Source organism: Oryx dammah, unplaced genomic scaffold (genome assembly GCF_014754425.2).
Source record: "Oryx dammah isolate SB20612 unplaced genomic scaffold, SCBI_Odam_1.1 HiC_scaffold_27, whole genome shotgun sequence".
Taxonomy (NCBI): Eukaryota; Metazoa; Chordata; class Mammalia; order Artiodactyla; family Bovidae; genus Oryx; species Oryx dammah.
In genome coordinates this window covers 24,925,380-24,943,923 of record NW_024070211.1, presented here as the reverse complement: position 1 = coordinate 24,943,923, position 18,544 = coordinate 24,925,380, and the positions used below count along the sequence as shown (strand labels likewise).

The window sequence follows — 18,544 nt, the reverse complement described above, 5'->3', positions numbered from 1 at the left end:
AAAAGCTCATATATTTAGGGCTACTGCATTTTCAAATAAGCTTCCAAATTAAACATAAATAAATAGACAACAGTAAAAAACTATCTTTGAGGACTAAGAAAAATAAATCTAAGGGGAAAACAAAAATATATCCCCCTAAATTTCAGACCACTACAAGTACTGCTAAATAACACTTCAAGAAAAAGTGAATTTTCCAACAGAAATTTAAGATGCCAGAGTTATAAAATTGTCAGGTAAACAGTGGAAATAAAGTGGTAAAATGTTTCTTGCAAGCTTTTCTGGATTTCTTGTCTAACAAAATATACTGATTCAAGATATAGGGATATGAAAAGCAAAAATTTCATAATTCCTCAGACAAGAAACTAGCGTGTTAGGAGTCTATATACCATTAAGCTAGCCTAACTGCAACTCTCTCTCCCTTTTCTTAAAGGCTTCACATAGGTGGCTGTAAGCATAAGTCATGAGTTGAGGTTCTCTCAGTTTCCAGTTAGGACTGTGGGTTGGCCATGGCTTGATGGTGCCAGTAACTAGAGGTTACCGGCACTCAGCTGGAACAAAAGTATACTGTGTGGTCCTGGAAGAGCTCTGAAAAACATTTTCTCAAAATGCTGGAGGAAAAAAAGGTTTTTCTAGAAAATATGGACAATTAATTGATTTAAGGAACTAAAGAGCCTCTTGATGAAAGTGAAAGAGGAGAGTAAAAAGTAGGCTTAAAGCTCAACATTCAAAAAATAAAGATCATGGCATCCAGTCCTATCACTTCATGGCAAGTAGATGGAGAAACAATGGAAGCAGGGACAGACTTATTTTCTTGGGCTCCAAAATCACTGCAGATGGCAGCTGCGGCCATGGAAATAAAAGATGCTTGCTCCTTGGAAAAAAAGCTATGATCAACCTAGACAGCATATTAAAAAGCAGAGACATTACTTTGCTAACAAAAGTCTGCCCAGTCAAAGCTATGGTTTTTCCAGTAGTCATGTATGGATGTGACAGTTGGACCATAAAGAAAGCTGAGCACCAAAGCACTGATGCTTTTGAACTGTGGAGTTGGAGAAGACTCCTAAGAGTCCCTTGGACTGCAAGGAAATCCAACCATTGAATCCTAAAGGAAATCAGTCCTGAATATTCATTGGAAGGACTGATGCTGAAGCTCCAATACTTTGGCTACCTGATGCGAAGAGCTGACTCATTAGCAAAGACCCTGATGCTGGGAAAGATTGAAGGCAAGAGGAGAAGGAGACAACAGAGGATGAGATGGTTGGATGGCATTACTGACTCAAAGGACAGGGGTTTGGTGATGGGCAGGGAAGCCTGGCGTGTTATAGTCCATGGGGTTGCAAAGAGTCGGACACAACTGAGCGACTGAACTGGACCGAATTGATATAAAGCTCTATCTCCTACTTCCCTGTCGTCCCCCCTCTCCGCCATCAAGCCAAAAAGTTTTATCACAAACAGGGCTTGGGCTCCTCATTACGGCATTGCTGACTCTAGACTCAGTGGATCCGCCTCACCTTCTGATGCTTTGATCGCATATCCTCCCTTCTTTTCACCAGGAGGCACGTCAAGCAGCTGCATGATTCTATCCAAAAGCCCATGGATTATCTCAAACCCAGGATTCTTGTTGTAATAAACAGCACAGAGATGCCTGTAGTTTCTTGCACCCACATCTGAAAAAATAAAAAAAGAAATGGTCAGAAGGATACGCTAATCGTCACCTAAGAAGCTGATCTACCCCAACACAAACTCAGGCAAAATCAACAAAAAAGGACACTGATTAGTAAGCATATGGAGAAACAATCAACCTCAGAAAGACAAGATGATTTTTCAACCATCAAGTTCCCTGAAGTGTTTTTACTCGGGGGAGGTATGGAAAACCCTCAAGCCTGGCCCATGAACAATAGGCTTCATTGTGGTATGAAATGGTTTAGGATTTAGCAACATTTTTCAGAGCCTTAAAACTTCATACTCTTTAAGGCAGAAAACTATCCAAAAGAAATAATCTTAAATACAAAAAAAAGGATTCATACAGAAAGCTATAACTTCTACATAAAGCATTAGTTCCAACAGTGAAAATTAGAAACAACCCAAATTAGGAAATGGCTACACAGCTACAACACAATCACTCATCAGAATACTATGCAGCTAAAAGGCATCTTTGAAAGTGAAAACGTTAGTCATTCAGTTGTGTCCAACTCTTTCGGAGCCCATAGACTGCAGCCCGCCAAGCTCCTCTGTCATGGGATTTTCCAGACAAGAATACTGGAGTGGGTTGCCATTTCCTTCTCCAAAAAGCATCTTTATGAAGATTCATTATAGTAGAGCTAGAACAAATACTTATAATGGTAAATGAAACAAAAAAAGGAGGCCATGAAGTTCAAAAAGAAACAAAGCCAAATCACACTGTCTAAAGAGTGAGGCGGGTTGGAAAACTATGAAACAAGTAAGGGAGTAAAAGTGTTAGTTGCTCAGTCCTGCCCGACTCTGTGACCCCATGGACTGCAGCCCACCAGACTCCTCTGTTCATGGGATTTTCCAGGCAAGGACACTGGAGTGGGTTGCCATTTCCTTCTCCAGGGGATCTTTGCAACCCAGGGATCGGAATCTGGGTCTCTTGTGCTGCAGGCAGATTCTTTACTGACTGAGCTACCAGGGAAGTGACTGTCATCAAAGTCAGGACAGTGACTGTCCAGGTAAAGGAAGGTGATACGATAGAGATGGGTCTTACAAGCAGCTTAGGACACTGGCAACATTCCATTTCTTAACTTGGATGGTTAAACCAGTGTCTGCTTTATAATCTTTTAAAATTATCTATGTCATATTTACACATCACAATTAAAGTATGAAAAAAACAGCAATTTAAGAAGGATACAACTACGTGAATGTAACCACAAACCAAAAAATTCCATTCACAGGAAAAAGTATGTAAAGAAATGTACCTAAATGTTAACAGAGGTAATGTTTGGGTAGGATTAATTTTTTTAAAGTTTATCTATTTTCCAACCTTCCTTGATTAATTTTTTTTTCTACTTTGAAAATCAGAACAAACTTATATTTTTAAAAGTTATTTATTTGGTTTTGCAAGGTCTTAGTTACAGCATGTGAGATCTAGTTCACTAATCACGGATGGATTGAACCTGGGCCCCCTGCACTGGAGTGTGGAGTCTTAGCCACTAGACCACAAGGGAAGTCCCACAAATGTAATATTTTTTAAAAGAATTGCAAAAATGCAAATGACTAGATAAGAAACTGGTTCACCCATACAATGGAATACTACTCAGCAATAAGGTAGTCTTGATAACTTAGATGTATCTCAAGGGTATTAAGATGAATGAAAAGAAGCCAGTTTTATACAGCAATGTAAGTGGACAATGTAAGTCCATTTATGTGACATGCTGGAAAAGGGAAAACTAAGGCAACAGAGAGGGCTTCCCAGGTGGCACGAGCAGGAAAGAACCTGCCTGCCAATGCAGAAGATTTAAGAGATGCGGGTTCAATCCCTGGGTCAGGAAGATCCCCTAGAGGAGGGCATGGCAACCCACTCCAGTATTCATGCCTGGAGAATCCCATGGACAGAGGAGCCTGGAGGGCCACAATCCATAAGGCCGCAAAGAGTTGGACACAAGTGAAGTGACTTAGCATGCACACACTCAAGGCTACAGAGAACAAGATAGTCACCAGGGTTAGATGGGAGGGGGGGCAATGTGACTACAGTGGGACAACATGTGGGTCTAGGGGCGTGATAGGACTGTTTTGTATCTGTAGTGATGATTAGAAAAATTTAAAACTAGTTTATTAATAAAGAAATGCACAGCATACAAAGACAGACTCAAATTCATTGGAGATCATTTAACTTTCTAACAGATAAACACACTCGTGGCCCTTTAATAAATTCTGGAGGAGACTGCTGCTCTACATAAACAACAAACGTTGGCTTCATTTTACCTTTCAAATTAGAAAAAGAACAAATTAATGTCTATCTGGGGGAACAAACAAAATAAAAAGCTGCTTCATATTAGCATGTGTTGAGCAAAAGTTCTTCCACAGACTTATTCTCACAGCCATAATTTGCATAAAATATACAATATCTTTTGCCTTCCAGACATCCGAGTAAACAAATGAGTATTTTAATGCATTGTGTTTTACTATTAAAGTAATATAAAAATGAGTCCATAAATGGTAAAAGGAAAGGAAAACTAACATGAACGAATTATCTACTATGTGCCAGGACTTAGCAGCTATCAGCCTATTTGTCATCTTAATTCTCAAGACAATAGTGTTAGCTAGGTTTTTATTGTATCATGAAAATGGACAGGGAAACTAAGATGGAGAAACAAAAGCTCAGAAAGGTTTTGCCCAAAGTCAAACTAACTGCCTGGAGCTAACTGTAATTCATTACACAGCTAAAAAGTTACAAAGCCAGGACTGGACCAGGACTGCCTAACTTTAAAACCCACACCGTCTCCACTATACAGCAGAAATCTCTTAATCTCTAAAGGATTTAGAAGAAATCTCTAAAGGATTTAGATGAAGATAAAGAAAGTATAAGCGCAAACTTATGTATGAATATACTTGTATAGTCAGAGATGTGCATTCTTGAAATGTTTTTGATATGTTAAACAGATGCTTTTATTTTCAAAAGTTTTCATGTTTAAGACTTTTAGTTAAGCAACTGAAATAGATTATTTCTGAAAGTGAGTCAACTAAAGTTTCTAGCCATTATCAGTGTTGTAACTCATATAAATTATATTCTAAGTTAAACTTTGGACTGAACATAGAGAAATAACTGTCCCTGCCATGTAACATTTCTTAGCACCCACTATGTTCAAAACACTCTACACTAGGTATCCCTAGAGGGTAGAGGTCAGAGTCAGCATAGGGCCTGCACAGACTACATGCTCAATCATTATTTTTTGAATAAATCAATAAAGCCTGGAAAGAAAGCAAAGCATATACAGAATTAAACAAGGCCAGGACCAGACAGTGGCCACATTCTAAGCCTGCCCAAGAGCCAGTTGGTGTTGGAGAGTCAGTACTGTGCCAGCCTCATTCTCTATCACTTCCACGTGTACGGATAAAGATATTTGCTATCTAAAAGCTATAATCGAAGCCGTCAGAATAAAAATTAATATTACACCCAGGCAGGCATCAAACCTCACTAATCAACCACATGCATTAATTAAAATGAGGGAACTGATTGCTCTGTAGGAACACAGACACACAAACACACACACTCCTCTCTCCTCCCCACCTCTCCTCTCCTCGCTCTCTCTCTTCCCTCCCTCTCTGCTCACCCCGCCCACTTCCCCTTGAAGAGAAAAAAATGCAATGAAATAGAACTAATTTATCCCTTTCATATTACGGACTTGCTCCTGGGTATCTCTACCATGTGGTACCCATTTGTTGGTGTCACATGCTTCCACTTTAACACACAGATATGTATTGAAACTACGTTGCAGCCCCATTCTTGCTGTGAGAGAAGAGCCCCATGGTAATGCCACCATTCAGAGAGCTTAGTAACACAAACTGGAAGCTCTATTTTGGTAACCTTTGCCTTGGAATACTTCTGTCCTGATCTCCACATTATGTAAAACTTGACTTTCTGATAAGAGGAACAACATCTGGTTTAAAGACTTAGAATTTAAAAAAAAAACAAACTGATTTTGATGATGAGAATAATGAAATTAGGATAAAAATACAGGACTTAAAAAAAAATTATACTCCAATCAAGAAAGGTTTCAGGATGTTTGCAGCATACACATATAGAGTAATAAGCTGTTTATTTTTTAATTCAATGTCACAGTATTTTTAAGAAAGGCCATTGATTTCAGGGCTTTATACTAAACCCACCATGAGAACTAGATTAAACGCGTTGAAAAGGTGCCCTCTCGCAGCCCCCACCGATGGGCTATTTTTTCACATCTCTTCCAAAGGCTACCAGTCCCTATAGACCTGCTTCATCACATCCTGCTAAAATACTTCCTCTGAATTAGCTGGATTGAATTGAAAGAGAAAATAACCATATACTTCACTTCCACCCAGAAATGTCTTGGAGAAACTGCTAGGTTTAGTAAAATTTCCATTTCCTAGGATTTTGCACTGAGGGACAACGTTACATCACAGCAAGTTCACTGACTGCATGCCACAAAATAAGAACTATTTAAATTTCATGCCAAAACTAGGGTTTGTTGGAAATGCTCAGTTCTTTATAACTCAGTTAACAGACCTCTTGTGTCATGCCATCACACAATTCTGCCTTTTAAATGAGCCTGCCAAGTATGTCAGCCTAAATTACCAGTGTCTTTCACAGACTTCAAAGTAATGCCTGGAGAGGCTGATCTAAACCACCAAGAGGAGGGGTAGCTGCTACAACTCTGGAAGCTGCAAGAACATGCCAAATGATTTTATAAAGGAAGAAAAAAAGGGGAAAAGTGATACACAAAGTCCCTTAGTAAATGACTATTGCATACAATTCAAATTTTTACAACAGGCTTCTGCTTAGTGTAGACTCTCTTTCACCAAAGGACGAATGATTAAAAACAAATTAGGGGTGTTAGGTTAAGTTATCATAAATGGCACAGAATGGAAAATGACAGAGTCTCCAGGTCAATCTTTCCATCTCTCTTCTCACATTCACAGAGAAGCCCAAATGAAGATACTAGGAGAAAGCCTACTGGGAAACCAATAAAGCTCCCAGATCAACTGGTGGCTGATACTGAGCTTGAGAATAACTGTCTGGCCAAGCTCAGAACATAAAAAATCATCCTGATCTTTAGTTTATTCCATCCAACAAATTTCTCTAACATTGGTGGCACCCATGAGATGATAGCTTATATTGCAAATTTTACTTACCTTCAGAAGAAATTCAGAGTAGGCCTAATGATTCACAAAAGCTGTAAGAATCTCGTTAAGACATACACCATTAAAAATTAGATCTAATGTGGAAGAACAGGAACTTTTAAGCACTTTTGATAGGACTGCAAATTTGTGTTTTAAAAAAAATCCTTTTTAAAGTAGAGAATTTGACAAGGTAGCAAACATTTAATGCTCAAACCTATGGACTGACCAACTTCAAAAAATACATATTTGTATAAGAGTACTAGGATGCTCATTACAATAGATGTATTTTAGCAAAACCCTGGTAACAATCTAAAGTCATCATAACAGTCTGAGTAAATACATTACAGTATATCCACACAATGGAATGCTATGCAGCCATTAAAAAGAATGCGGGGGGGCCTTCCCTGTTGGTCCAGTGGTTAAGACTCCACCTTCTCATGCAGGGGGACACAAGTTCAATCGCTGGTCGGGGAATTAAGATCCCACATGCTGAAGCCAAAATATAAAGGAAACACACACACACACACAACAACAACAAGCAATGAGGTAGACAGAATGCATTCATAGGGCAAAAGTACAGAATAAGACAGAAAAAGCATAATTCTATTTGTATGAACACTAAAAAGTACCTGGATCTGCGGCTACATACAGAAATGTAAAACACACAGTTAAATATGCAGAGAATGTCTGGCAACTAATTAAAGGAGCAGGATTTGGGAAAAGGTGGACACGTGGTTTTATTTTTTAATGTGAAAATAGAATTACTCTTAAAAATATGTATTTGGGAAAGTTCTTAAAGATATTACAAATACATTTTCAATTTTAAAAACAAACATAATAAAACTTAAGAACAATTTCCCTTAAAGCACTTCTATATTACAGCACTGAAGTAGAGACTTATCTTTTTCAAATAATGCTGAAGGCCAAGAAACAAATGTGAGGAAAAAAACTATGACCTTCTCAATGCATGAAGGAAAATGCTACATCCTTGTGGGCTGGCTTTTATTTTGTTAACATGAACCTGGAATGGATTTTTATCTATTAAAAAAATACAATATTCAACGCATGACAGAGCACATTATAGTCACGTTAGGAGATCTTAACTATGTTGAGCCAAATATACTAAAATAACTTTCTATATTAAAAATGATGTTATTTACCCAGTTAAGATGCCATCACACATGTGAATGATGCTACTTCAAATATTGTTAAGGTCAATGTTCCCTACACCCATACTTTTTGAATTATTAATTGGAAATTCTACATGCCAAAAATATAAAGTAGTAAAATTAAATTAATCCAGACTGATGACATAAGCTCTCTTCAGAGAGCCACATTCCACATGTGGACGCTAGATAATCTCCTAATATTTAATGGCTGCAGAATTAATGGACAATTTCTCAGAGGTGAAGTATTTTACAAGCTCATAATGAAAATGCTTTCACTGAGCTTTTTATCAAGCAAAGAATTATATGAAAAACTACAAAGATTGGGCCCCTTTATTTTAGTAGGTTACAATATAGAACAGATACATAAAAGGTGCAAACCAACAGCAAACAGAAGGAACAAACCAAATCATAGAAGAACAGTGAATCAGCTATGTTTCAGGAGCCATGGTGGTGCAGGGAGTAGAACAGACAAGAATCTTAAATATATTAAAGATTAAAAAAAATTACCTTCCAAAGTTTAAAAAAAAAATTTCTGGATTTCCACATCCAAGCTAAGCAGCATAAGAAGTAGAGCATTCTCTGATTTAGAAAAGCTGCAGGGAGAATGAGAAGGTTTAGGAACTATTTAAGCAGCAATTTGGCAGGGCAGAATACAGCCCTACCACAACTGAAGCAATGCTCTGCAAGAATGGTCTGAGCAAGAAGTGAAGGTTTGGAGCAAGTGTCCTTGCTGAGGCCAGTGAGGTAACTGGACCTTCCTCAGGTCAAGGGCCTTTAACCCATTTCTCCTACTAGAACAAATATTAGAAACCCAAATTCTTCCCTAGTGGCTCAGACAGTAAAGAATCTGTCTGCCGTATAGGAGACCTGGCTTCGATACCTGGGTTGGGAAGATCCCCTGGGGAGGGCAAGGCTATCCACTCCAGTATTCCTGCCTGGAAAATCCCCAAAGACAGAGGAGCCTGGCGGGCTACACTCCATGGGGTCACAAAGATTTGGGCAGGACTCAGTGACTAAGCAAACAGCAAAAATTCTTTAAGGCACAATATGATCATCACTGATATATGTCAACGGACAACTGGATGATTGCATTATGCTAAATGTATTTATTTAAATGTAAATGTTTCCTTTAAAAAATATTTTAATGTATTTATTGACTTGGCTGTGCCAGGCCTTAGCTGCAGCATGTGAACTCTTTAGTTGCAGCACATAGGATCTAGTTCCCTGACTAGGGATCAAACCCGGGCCCCCTGCATTGGGGGCATGGAGCCTTAGCCATTGGACCACCAGGGAAGTCCATACCATGCTAAATGTAAATCACCCTATATACTTCCTCTACAAAGCCAAACTAAGTCTTCCTTCTATCATTCCTTTTCAACCTAGACTCAGCCCTATGACGCTTGTTCTCCTGCCATTATTGTGAGCTTCGAGGCATCCTGGCAGCTTCAAGGACCACTGTGGAATAAACTGTGACAGGCAGAATTCAATCTGCACTTAATAAAAAGCCAGAGTGTGGGACTTAGCAAAATATATTTGCATTTGTGGGCACAAAGGTTAGCAATCCCACTCCACAACTGCTCTTCTGAAGTAATCTTTTACTATTTTGTTTGCAGTTTCTCCTCCACACTGAAAAGACAAACGTAACAACTGAAAAAGACCAGTTAGTCACACGGCAGTCTGATCTGATGGCTTCAGTTCAGCCTCTATTGGGCTTCGTTGTTATAATAAAGCTGATAATTCCACAGCAGAATCTAAATTTAACTTCTTGTTTCAGAGACACACATCACTCTACCCAATAAAAAGGATAAATCAGCTTAGTCCCTTGAGTCAGGACTAATTTTTAAAAAAAAAAAACGTTGCAGCAACTGCAGATCTTATGATTCAACAAATGCAGTGACGAGCTCAGCTTCAAAGAACAGGATTGTGTCTGACTCAGAGTGGAAACCCTCACTGAGGAGGGTGCCCAAGTCTCTCACTGGGCAGGCTGCCAGCCCCATGTCATGGACAGTGGAAAAGTCCACAATGGCATACGAAACTGTCTAATGAGGTCAAATAGGGGCTGAGGGGCTTTCATCCACTCTCCCAGGAATGCAGGTCAGACAGAATTTGTGGGAATCACTCTGAATCCAGTACAGATTCCCTTTCCATTTCCATCTTGGAAGACATGCTTGGCTACACAAAACTGAAGGGATGCTGAGAGTGCTGGGTTTTCCCCAACATCACAAAACCACTTAGTGGCAGCTGTCACTCCCTTCTCTGTGTGATCAGGGTGTCTTACACACTCCCTTGCAACACAACCTGTAAAAACTGTTCATTGGTCTGTCTCAAAGCTGGCAACCTTTCTCTCATTCCAAGCAGGTCCCTGGTGAAGAAAAGGAACTTGAAAACTACATTCTAGCAGTACAACGAATGAGAATGTCTTGACCACTCTTCCCACACACCTTCACCCTTTTTCAATCAATAGTTTGAGTACTGCCCTCACCAGTGAAAAGTTGGGACACTTTTACAGTTAACTGGAAGACTGCTCTATCATTTTACCTTTGATGATCTAGATTTTTTTCTTCAAAACTGTTTCATTATTTAGGAGGAAATGGCTAATGTAAATCCAAAAGAGAGACGATTCCTGGTTTGAGAGACAGTAAAAACACCCCTAATTCACTGAAAAGAAGTAGGTGATAAACTGCTCAAAAAACAAACCTTCTTATTTTAAGTAAATTCCCACAGTATGTTTGGGTTTTCTTTTCCTTAAAAAACAAAAGTGTACAACAGAAGAAAAACCAATTAAGTCAAAAGTTAGGATAAAAGTGAGTCCCACTTGTGTTAGCAAGGTGATATTAAGCCTTTAATGACGAGCCAATTTTTAATTCATTCTCAAAATTTCCAGAGACCTCAAGATGCTAGGTATCTGGCCTTAGGGACTGCTAATACCCTGACAGAGCACACACTAAACAGTGCTTATTATGTGGCTGCAACTTTCTATGTGGCTTAACTTTTACAACAAATCTCATGAAAAAAGTTCTATTGTTCTCACTGTACAGATAAGGAAACTGAGGCACTGAAAAATTAAACTGTCTAAAGTTAAGCAGCTGGTAAGACCGACAGAGAATGAGACGGGTTGGATGGCATCACTGACTCAATGGACATGAGTTTGAGCAAGCTCCAGGAAATAGTGAAGGACAGGAAGCCTGGCGTGCTGCAGTCCATGGGGTTACAGGGAGTCGGATACAACTTAGCGACAGAACAACAAATGGCAGAACCAGGGCTCAAATGAGGGCTCTCTGGCTGCAGAGTCCCTCGAGGACCTGCAGAGCCAAGCTCCCTCTCCTGCAGAGTCCTCTCTGCACAGCAGACGACAGGCAGGGAGGCCACAGGTCCACAGTGAGAATAATCCACCAGAAACGCTTCTGCTATGAAACAGAATCCAGGCCTACCTAAACAGGAAACACACTCCACATAAATTAAAGCAAACCTATATTTTCAAGATGGTAGACTTCCTGAGCACATTTACCTCTTCTTTATTCCTTGAATGCCATTGGTATGACAGAAAATTTTAAGGAAAAAGAATAAGCCATAATGGTGCAAGACAGCAGACCAAAGTAGTAGCAGTTAAAAAATGGATTGATGTGGAAAACAGAGCAGAATGATCACAACTAAACACAGTTATAAAAGAGGTCTGCTGCAGAGAGAAGAGCTAGTCTTTCTGAGGAAACAAAAGTGCAGCAGAAATACAAATCTTCAAGTTAAAAAGTACATATACGGATGGGGTTTCTGAATCATCACCAGGGTGATTGGTTCAATGATGGCCTAAGGCACTCATATTTAAGAACAACTCTCTTTCAACCTCCACGCATGGGCCTTGGGGCCTTTCCAAGAAACACAGAGAAAAAGAAACCCAGCAAAGGCACCCCTACCCAGCACTGCAGTAGAGTGAAATGCTCCACGCCTATGGCAAAGCCTTCCCATGGCAACTGTGAGGACTGCAGCTTGCCTCTCACTCACACCCTCCAGGCTCCAAGTTGCCTGCCTGAGAGCAGGGAGCCCTGCAAGGAGCCTCTGCTACTATGGAAGAGGCCTGGTGCTGAAATAGTATTACAGAACTTTTGACAAAATTTCAAGTAATTAACCTAACCCTATATTTAGAAAGCAATGGCACCCCACTCCAGTACTCTTGCCTGGAAAATCCCATGGATGAAGGAGCCTAGTAGGCTGCAGTCCATGGGGTCGCTAAGAGATAGGACTGAGCGAGTTCACTTTCACTTTTCACTTTCATGCATTGGAGAAGGAAATGGCAACCCACTCCAGTATTGTTGCCTGGGAAATCCCAGGGATGGGGGAGCCTGGTGGGCTGCCATCTACAGGGTTGCACAGAGTCAGAGACGACTGAAGCGACTTAGCAGCAGCAGCAGCAGCTATATTTAGAAATATGAATGGATCATCAAGGATGAAAACATAAAACTCAAAGAACTAGTATGATAGATAACAAGTCAAAGTTAACAGAAAAAATTGACATTGGGATAATAACAAATTCTCAGTTATCTATACCAAAGGATGGTTAGAGGCACTAAGAACCCTCAAAACTATTTGCAGCTGGCACTGAAGATGTCTTTTCTGTTACAGCAGATTTATCACCCAAAGAACATTCTACAGGGACTGATATGAAAATGAAATTTTATTCTCTAAGGATATGGGCACTGATACCAAAATCCTGGCCCGAGCCCTAAGTTCCTCATTTTAAGCGACTCTGAACAAATTACCGGTTTTTTGTCTTAATTTTCCAGCATATTAAATGGGGACAATATTTTGTCCCACTTGCCTCCGAGATGTTTTAACAATCAAAAAAGAAAAAGTACCTTAAAAAAAACTTTTTTTGAAAAGCAAAAAGCACCGTACAAATGCACGGTGACACTGTTAACTGAAGACAGGCTATATACTGGGGAGCAGACGGAATCCAGCCTTCGGCTGGAAGGTTTGTGATGGACAGTCCACCACAAACAGTCAAGGTAGCTGTACCTCTAACACAGGCCGGTTTACAGTCAGTGGTTCTTGACTACTTTCTGGGAGTCACAATGATGCCATATTGTCCTCTTCAGGAGAAACTGAGGAAAAGGCCTCTTCTTTTGTGAATTGATTCAGAGCAACACACTGAATTTTGCAGAGTCTGCAGTAGACTGAATAAATACTGCTGGGACTTCAACAGTTAAATCCAGGGACTCAAAAGAAACACTGCCAGTAATTTAGTCCTTTGAGGGCACTGCTCACCAAGAGATACCATACACGCAACTCCAAACAGTCAAGTCAAACTTTAATATAGAGCTGAAGATATGGAGAAAGCTGAATGAGACTGGCTTTCTGGGAAATCAGGTTTAAGTCCTTAATACATACTTAATATATTTATTAAATAACCACTATATTCCAAATACTAGATGAAACAACCTGCTGTACTAACAAGTTCAGACCATACTCAAAAGAAGCAAAAACTGGTAAAACAGATTTATAATCACTGGACAACACTGATAGGAACAATCACTGCTAAACCAGAATGGTAAGATATAAAGTATGTCAAAATGATACACATAAATCACAACATAAGGAAAAAAGAAGTACTCCACAGTGCTTTTCAGGTTGAGGTTTTAATAGGGCTCTTCATAAATATTACTAAACCCAGTTAAAATTTGTTTTCTATTAAAAATAAGAGATACTACAGTCAAGTAGCTGGCCCTTGCCTGGATTGATTCACACAAATCAGTAATGAAAATTAACTTTATGAAACAACTGGAAAAATTCAAACACTAGCTAGATATTTAATGATATAATAACAGTGTTGGGTTATTAAAAAAAAAAAGCCAAACCAGTGATATTCCTTATCTTTCAGAAACAGAAACTAAAGTGTTTGTTGCTGAAATGATATGATGTCTAGGATTTACACTACTCTAATATGGGGCGGTGGGTTGGAGTAGACATGAAGGAAGCCTGGCCACATGTGTGTTGATAACTGTTGAAGCTGGGTGCTGGAATCACAGGAGTAGTTACATTATTTTCTCTACTTTTATATACAGTTGAAATTTTCATAATAAAAAATGCTTTAAATATACAAATCAAAGGTGACTCATTCTTACCTCTGCTAGAATCTTTTATTACAATGTCAGAGATTTCAAACAGCTTCAGAGGAAGTGGCATCTTCCGATTGGCAGCTAGGGTCTTGAGGAGGCCAGGAAGAAGGGTCGTGCGTGCCACCTGCAGGAGAAGACGTGAAATTGCACTGACCAAATAGGAATTAAATGTTTAGTTCAAGACTTTGTGGTCTCACAGGAAGACTTTTGGAAAATGCAATGCCTAAATATCCCAGTCATTTAAAATTTTTAATTTCAGGACTTCATGTTCTGCTTTATTTCACAAAGTAACTGAAGTAGATTACAAGAAATACAAATATTTTATATAGATTAAACATAAATTAAACCACATGTTTAAAAACTAGGACCAGGGAAAATGTAAATGCAATAAAAAATACCTGGACAATGAGGAAAACAGGACACAAATACGTAGGCACTACAAAAAACCATGAAGCTGCCATGAGCTGCTATGTGACCACAGTTTTCAGCTTAGTAGCCAAAACAAACAGGAAAACGTGCATAGTTATTTCATTCTTAATGAAGATCCAACCAGTCCATTCTGAAGGAGATCAGCCCTGGGGTTTCTTTAGAAGGAATGATGCTAAAGCTGAAACTCCAGTACTTTGGCCACCTCATGTGAAGAGTTGACTCACTGGAAAAGACTCTGATGCTGGGAGGGATTGGGGGCAGGAGGAGAAGGGGACGACCGAGGATGAGATGGCTGGATGGCATCACTGACTTGATGGACGTGAGTCTGAGTGAACTCCAGGAGTTGGTGATGGACAGGGAGGCCCGGCGTGCTATAATTCATGGGGTTGCAAAGAGTCGGACACGACTGAGTGACTGAACTGAACTGAACTGATAAGGGGACCACCAGAATATAGTCAACAAAACCCTAAATGTGAGAACTCCACAGGGTAAGTGATCCAGTTTCTTCCACAAAGTGAAAAGAGGACAGAGACAGAGGAAGAGATGAATGGATAGAGGGACAACCTGTGGATTAAGAGAGACTAAGAAGCACATCAATCAATATCACATTGAAGTATGAACTTCATTTGAATCCCAAATCAAACAAACAATTAAAATGAGAGGGAGGGGACATATGTATGCCTATGGCTGACTCATGTGGAGGTTTGACAGAAAACAACAAAATTCTATAAAGCAATTACCTTTCAATTAAAAAATTTTTAAAAATAAAAGAATCTTGAGAAAATTTGAACAATAATTAGATATTTAAGGATATTAGGAATACTGTTGTTAATTTAAGGGGATATGGTAATATTCTGTAATTGTCTTTACAATTATAGTTAAATTTCACATACTTCAGTAAGTAACACTTCTCTTATTTCATCCATTTTCTAACATATCTACTACCAAAAAATAGCCCAAAGTTAAGAATTGAGCAAAAGAAAGAATAAGCTTAGACAATAAACTGATAGAAGACCATGAACAATGTACATTTATTTTAACCATAAATAAATATAAACTTGTTAGCCACATTAGTAATGGTAGGACATAGCTATTTGTAAAGTGAGGGTAAAATACAGAATCTGCCAAATCTAAAACACAGACTCTCATCTCTCATGTATTTAACGCAGAAATATTGATTCTTATGCGTGCTAAAGTACAGCTATTTACAGTGACATTTAATGTGCTTCTGATTTATTTTCTTTCCACTTATATAAAATAGGCAGGATGTAAACCCTAAAGAACCTAACATTATCACACTGTAAGATATCTATCAAGCTTGATAAGTGAACCTAGAAGGAAAAAAAAAAAACACTTGGAAAAACACTCAAAAATCTATTAAGATTTACTGAAAAATTTCCACCCATTTATAATGAGTGAATCAACACCTGTTCCATTCTATCCAAATGAATTTGAGTACCTCTTATTAAAAAGAACACCTACGACATCTTAGAAAAGCCAGTGGGCCTCAGAAAACAAAATATAAAAACTCATTACTACAATCCTTCTAAACTAGCGTAAGGATTTTTCAAAGTTCTGACACTGAATACGGAGACAGAACTCAAGTCCCTGATGCATATTATTACCAATTAGTTACTTAGTTTAGCTCTAATCTGCCACAGTTGGTTGTTCTTCAGTGACTCAGTCGTGTCAGACTCTATGACCCCATGGACTGCAGCGCATTAGGCTTCCCTGTTCTACCTGTAAGTTGTTCTACTAATTAAATCTAACTTTAAAAAAGAAATCTAAATTTAACATTTTTAGAACTTTAGAATGTCAAGAACTAATTCAGCTACTACTTTTAAAAGTGAAAATCAAGATCCAAAGAAACTCACAAATCACAAAATTCAGATGAAATTAACTTTCTTAAAAGCATTTCCTTCCAATTCTAACATTCCCTTTGATGCTAGAATGAGTCTAATAGACACAATCTTCCCTAAAGCCTCAGTTAAACAAATCATGCATGCATGCTCAGTTGCTTCAGTTGTATCTGACTTTTTGCAACTGCATGGACTGTAGCCCGCCAGGCTCCTCTGTCCACGGGATTCTCCAGGCAAGAAAACTTGAGTGGGTTGCTGTGCCCTCCTACAGGGGATCTTCCCAACCCAGGGGTCAAACTCACATCTCCTGTATTAGCAGGTGGATTCTTTACTGGTGAGCCATGGGGGAAGCCCAAACAAATCACAGATATGCATACATAAGAAAAAAGAGTGAGCTTATTAAAGTATGAAAGGTAAGACAATTCAAACCTATTAATAAGACATTATAACTTTGAAATGCTTTTTATAGTTTGTGCACTAATCTATAATGTAATCACTTAACATTTACTTCTAAGGGAGTATCACTCTCATTTAAATATGTATCATAACCTTGACATGAAATTGCCAAAACACGAGACAATCACAATGAAAGGCACAGTCAGCAGAGTCTAGAACTGGCATAACGACTCATTTCAAAGCGAAAGACTTAATGGAGGCTCTGGGAACAGGTATTGATTCACTCATACACAGGTAGAAACCTGAAAATATTTTTTAAAAAAATCAATTGTGAAATGAAAAGTTGAGATAAGAAAGGCTGGGCTAGTTAGCACTAAGCAAGTAAGAACAACCTATACAGCTAATCAAGAAAAGATTATAAAATGTCCTAAGAAGTTTTGTCAGCAAAGTATATAAGAACCCATCATAAACTTATCCAAGAAGAGATTCTAAAGAAGCTCTAAAATTCTGCCCCCTGAGATAAAACAACTGACAAGACTTCATAACTCATGTACTGCCTCTCAGTTTTTACCCATTTTCTTATCTACTTAAAACCCTTACCTGGAATTCGGCCGTTTTAGGATTACTTATGTGGACAGCCTTGGTTGCAGAGATATCCATACCCAGTTTGTCAGCAATATCTTCTTGGGAACACTAAGGAATACATGAAAATAGATCAATATGGAAACACAATGACTAAATCTTAAAGAATTTAATGCTGTAACAACTTGTAATAGTCTCATGTGATGCATAAGATATAAATCAGTAAACTAAGAATAAGCATATATCAATTACATCAGGTCTACAGCAGATGCAATTCAACATTAATAGTTCCCTTACCAGAGTTCTAACCATGGAGCAGAGCTAAAGCACATTTTTTCACATGGAGTTGGTGGTATAGCCTGTACTTGGGCCCTCCTACATTGACCTCAGCAGTCCAATCTCCGACAATTCCCTTCTCATTCCCTGAACTGTTTACTTTTCCATACCTTTACCTGAAATGCCTTCCCACCCAACTTGTGGCTACCACCTCCCTCCAAGATTCTACTTAAAAGACATCTCTTCCATAAAAATATCCCTAATGACTCCAGGAAGAAATTCTCTCCCTCCTTGGTGTTCACACAGCTTTCTGTTTTGACTACTATTGTAACCTCTGCAAAATCCACACAGACTTGTGGCAGAACAGTGGGTAGAACTGAGAAAAGAATTCAAGTGGCCTGAGTTATGTCATTTAACTTCTGTGCATACGTGCTTGATGAAGCTCCGGGTCATAAACCAACTCCTAAGCACTCACCTACCAAAACCCACTCACCCACCACCCACTCTTAAAAACCAGGATGGTAGGCAGAATTATGAAAATAAAACTCAATGACTAGGAGATACAGCAAGTCAAATAAATGTAGTGAGATAAATAAACAGAACGCTTGGCACAAAGTCAGTGATCAAAAAATATTAATGATGACTGGTGGTGGTTTAGTCACTAAGTCGTGTCTGGCTCTTGCAGCCCCACAGACTGTAGCCCACCAGGCTCCTCTGTCCATGGGGATTCTCTAGGCAAGAATACTGAAGTGGGTTGCCATTTCCTTCTCCAGGGGATCTTCCCGACCCAGTAATCAAACTCAGGTCTCTTATACTGCAGGCGGTTCTTTATCATTAGAACTACCAGTGAAGCCCATTAATGATGGTAATAATTCACTATTAACAA

General features: G+C 39.0%; 1 protein-coding gene across 1 annotated transcript in view; it reads right to left on the bottom strand.

Moving 5' to 3' along the window:
* The window catches only part of FARSB (phenylalanyl-tRNA synthetase subunit beta), a 71,237-nt gene that overhangs the window by 23,617 nt on the left and 29,076 nt on the right, over window positions 1–18,544 (bottom strand). Inside the window, exons 14-16 of the mRNA XM_040228488.1 lie at window positions 17,401–17,493; window positions 14,123–14,240; window positions 1,512–1,667 (exon numbers count right to left, since the gene is read on the bottom strand). Of these exons, the coding sequence (XP_040084422.1) occupies window positions 1,512–1,667; window positions 14,123–14,240; window positions 17,401–17,493 (367 nt within the window). The remainder of the gene's footprint in view (window positions 1–1,511; window positions 1,668–14,122; window positions 14,241–17,400; window positions 17,494–18,544) is intronic.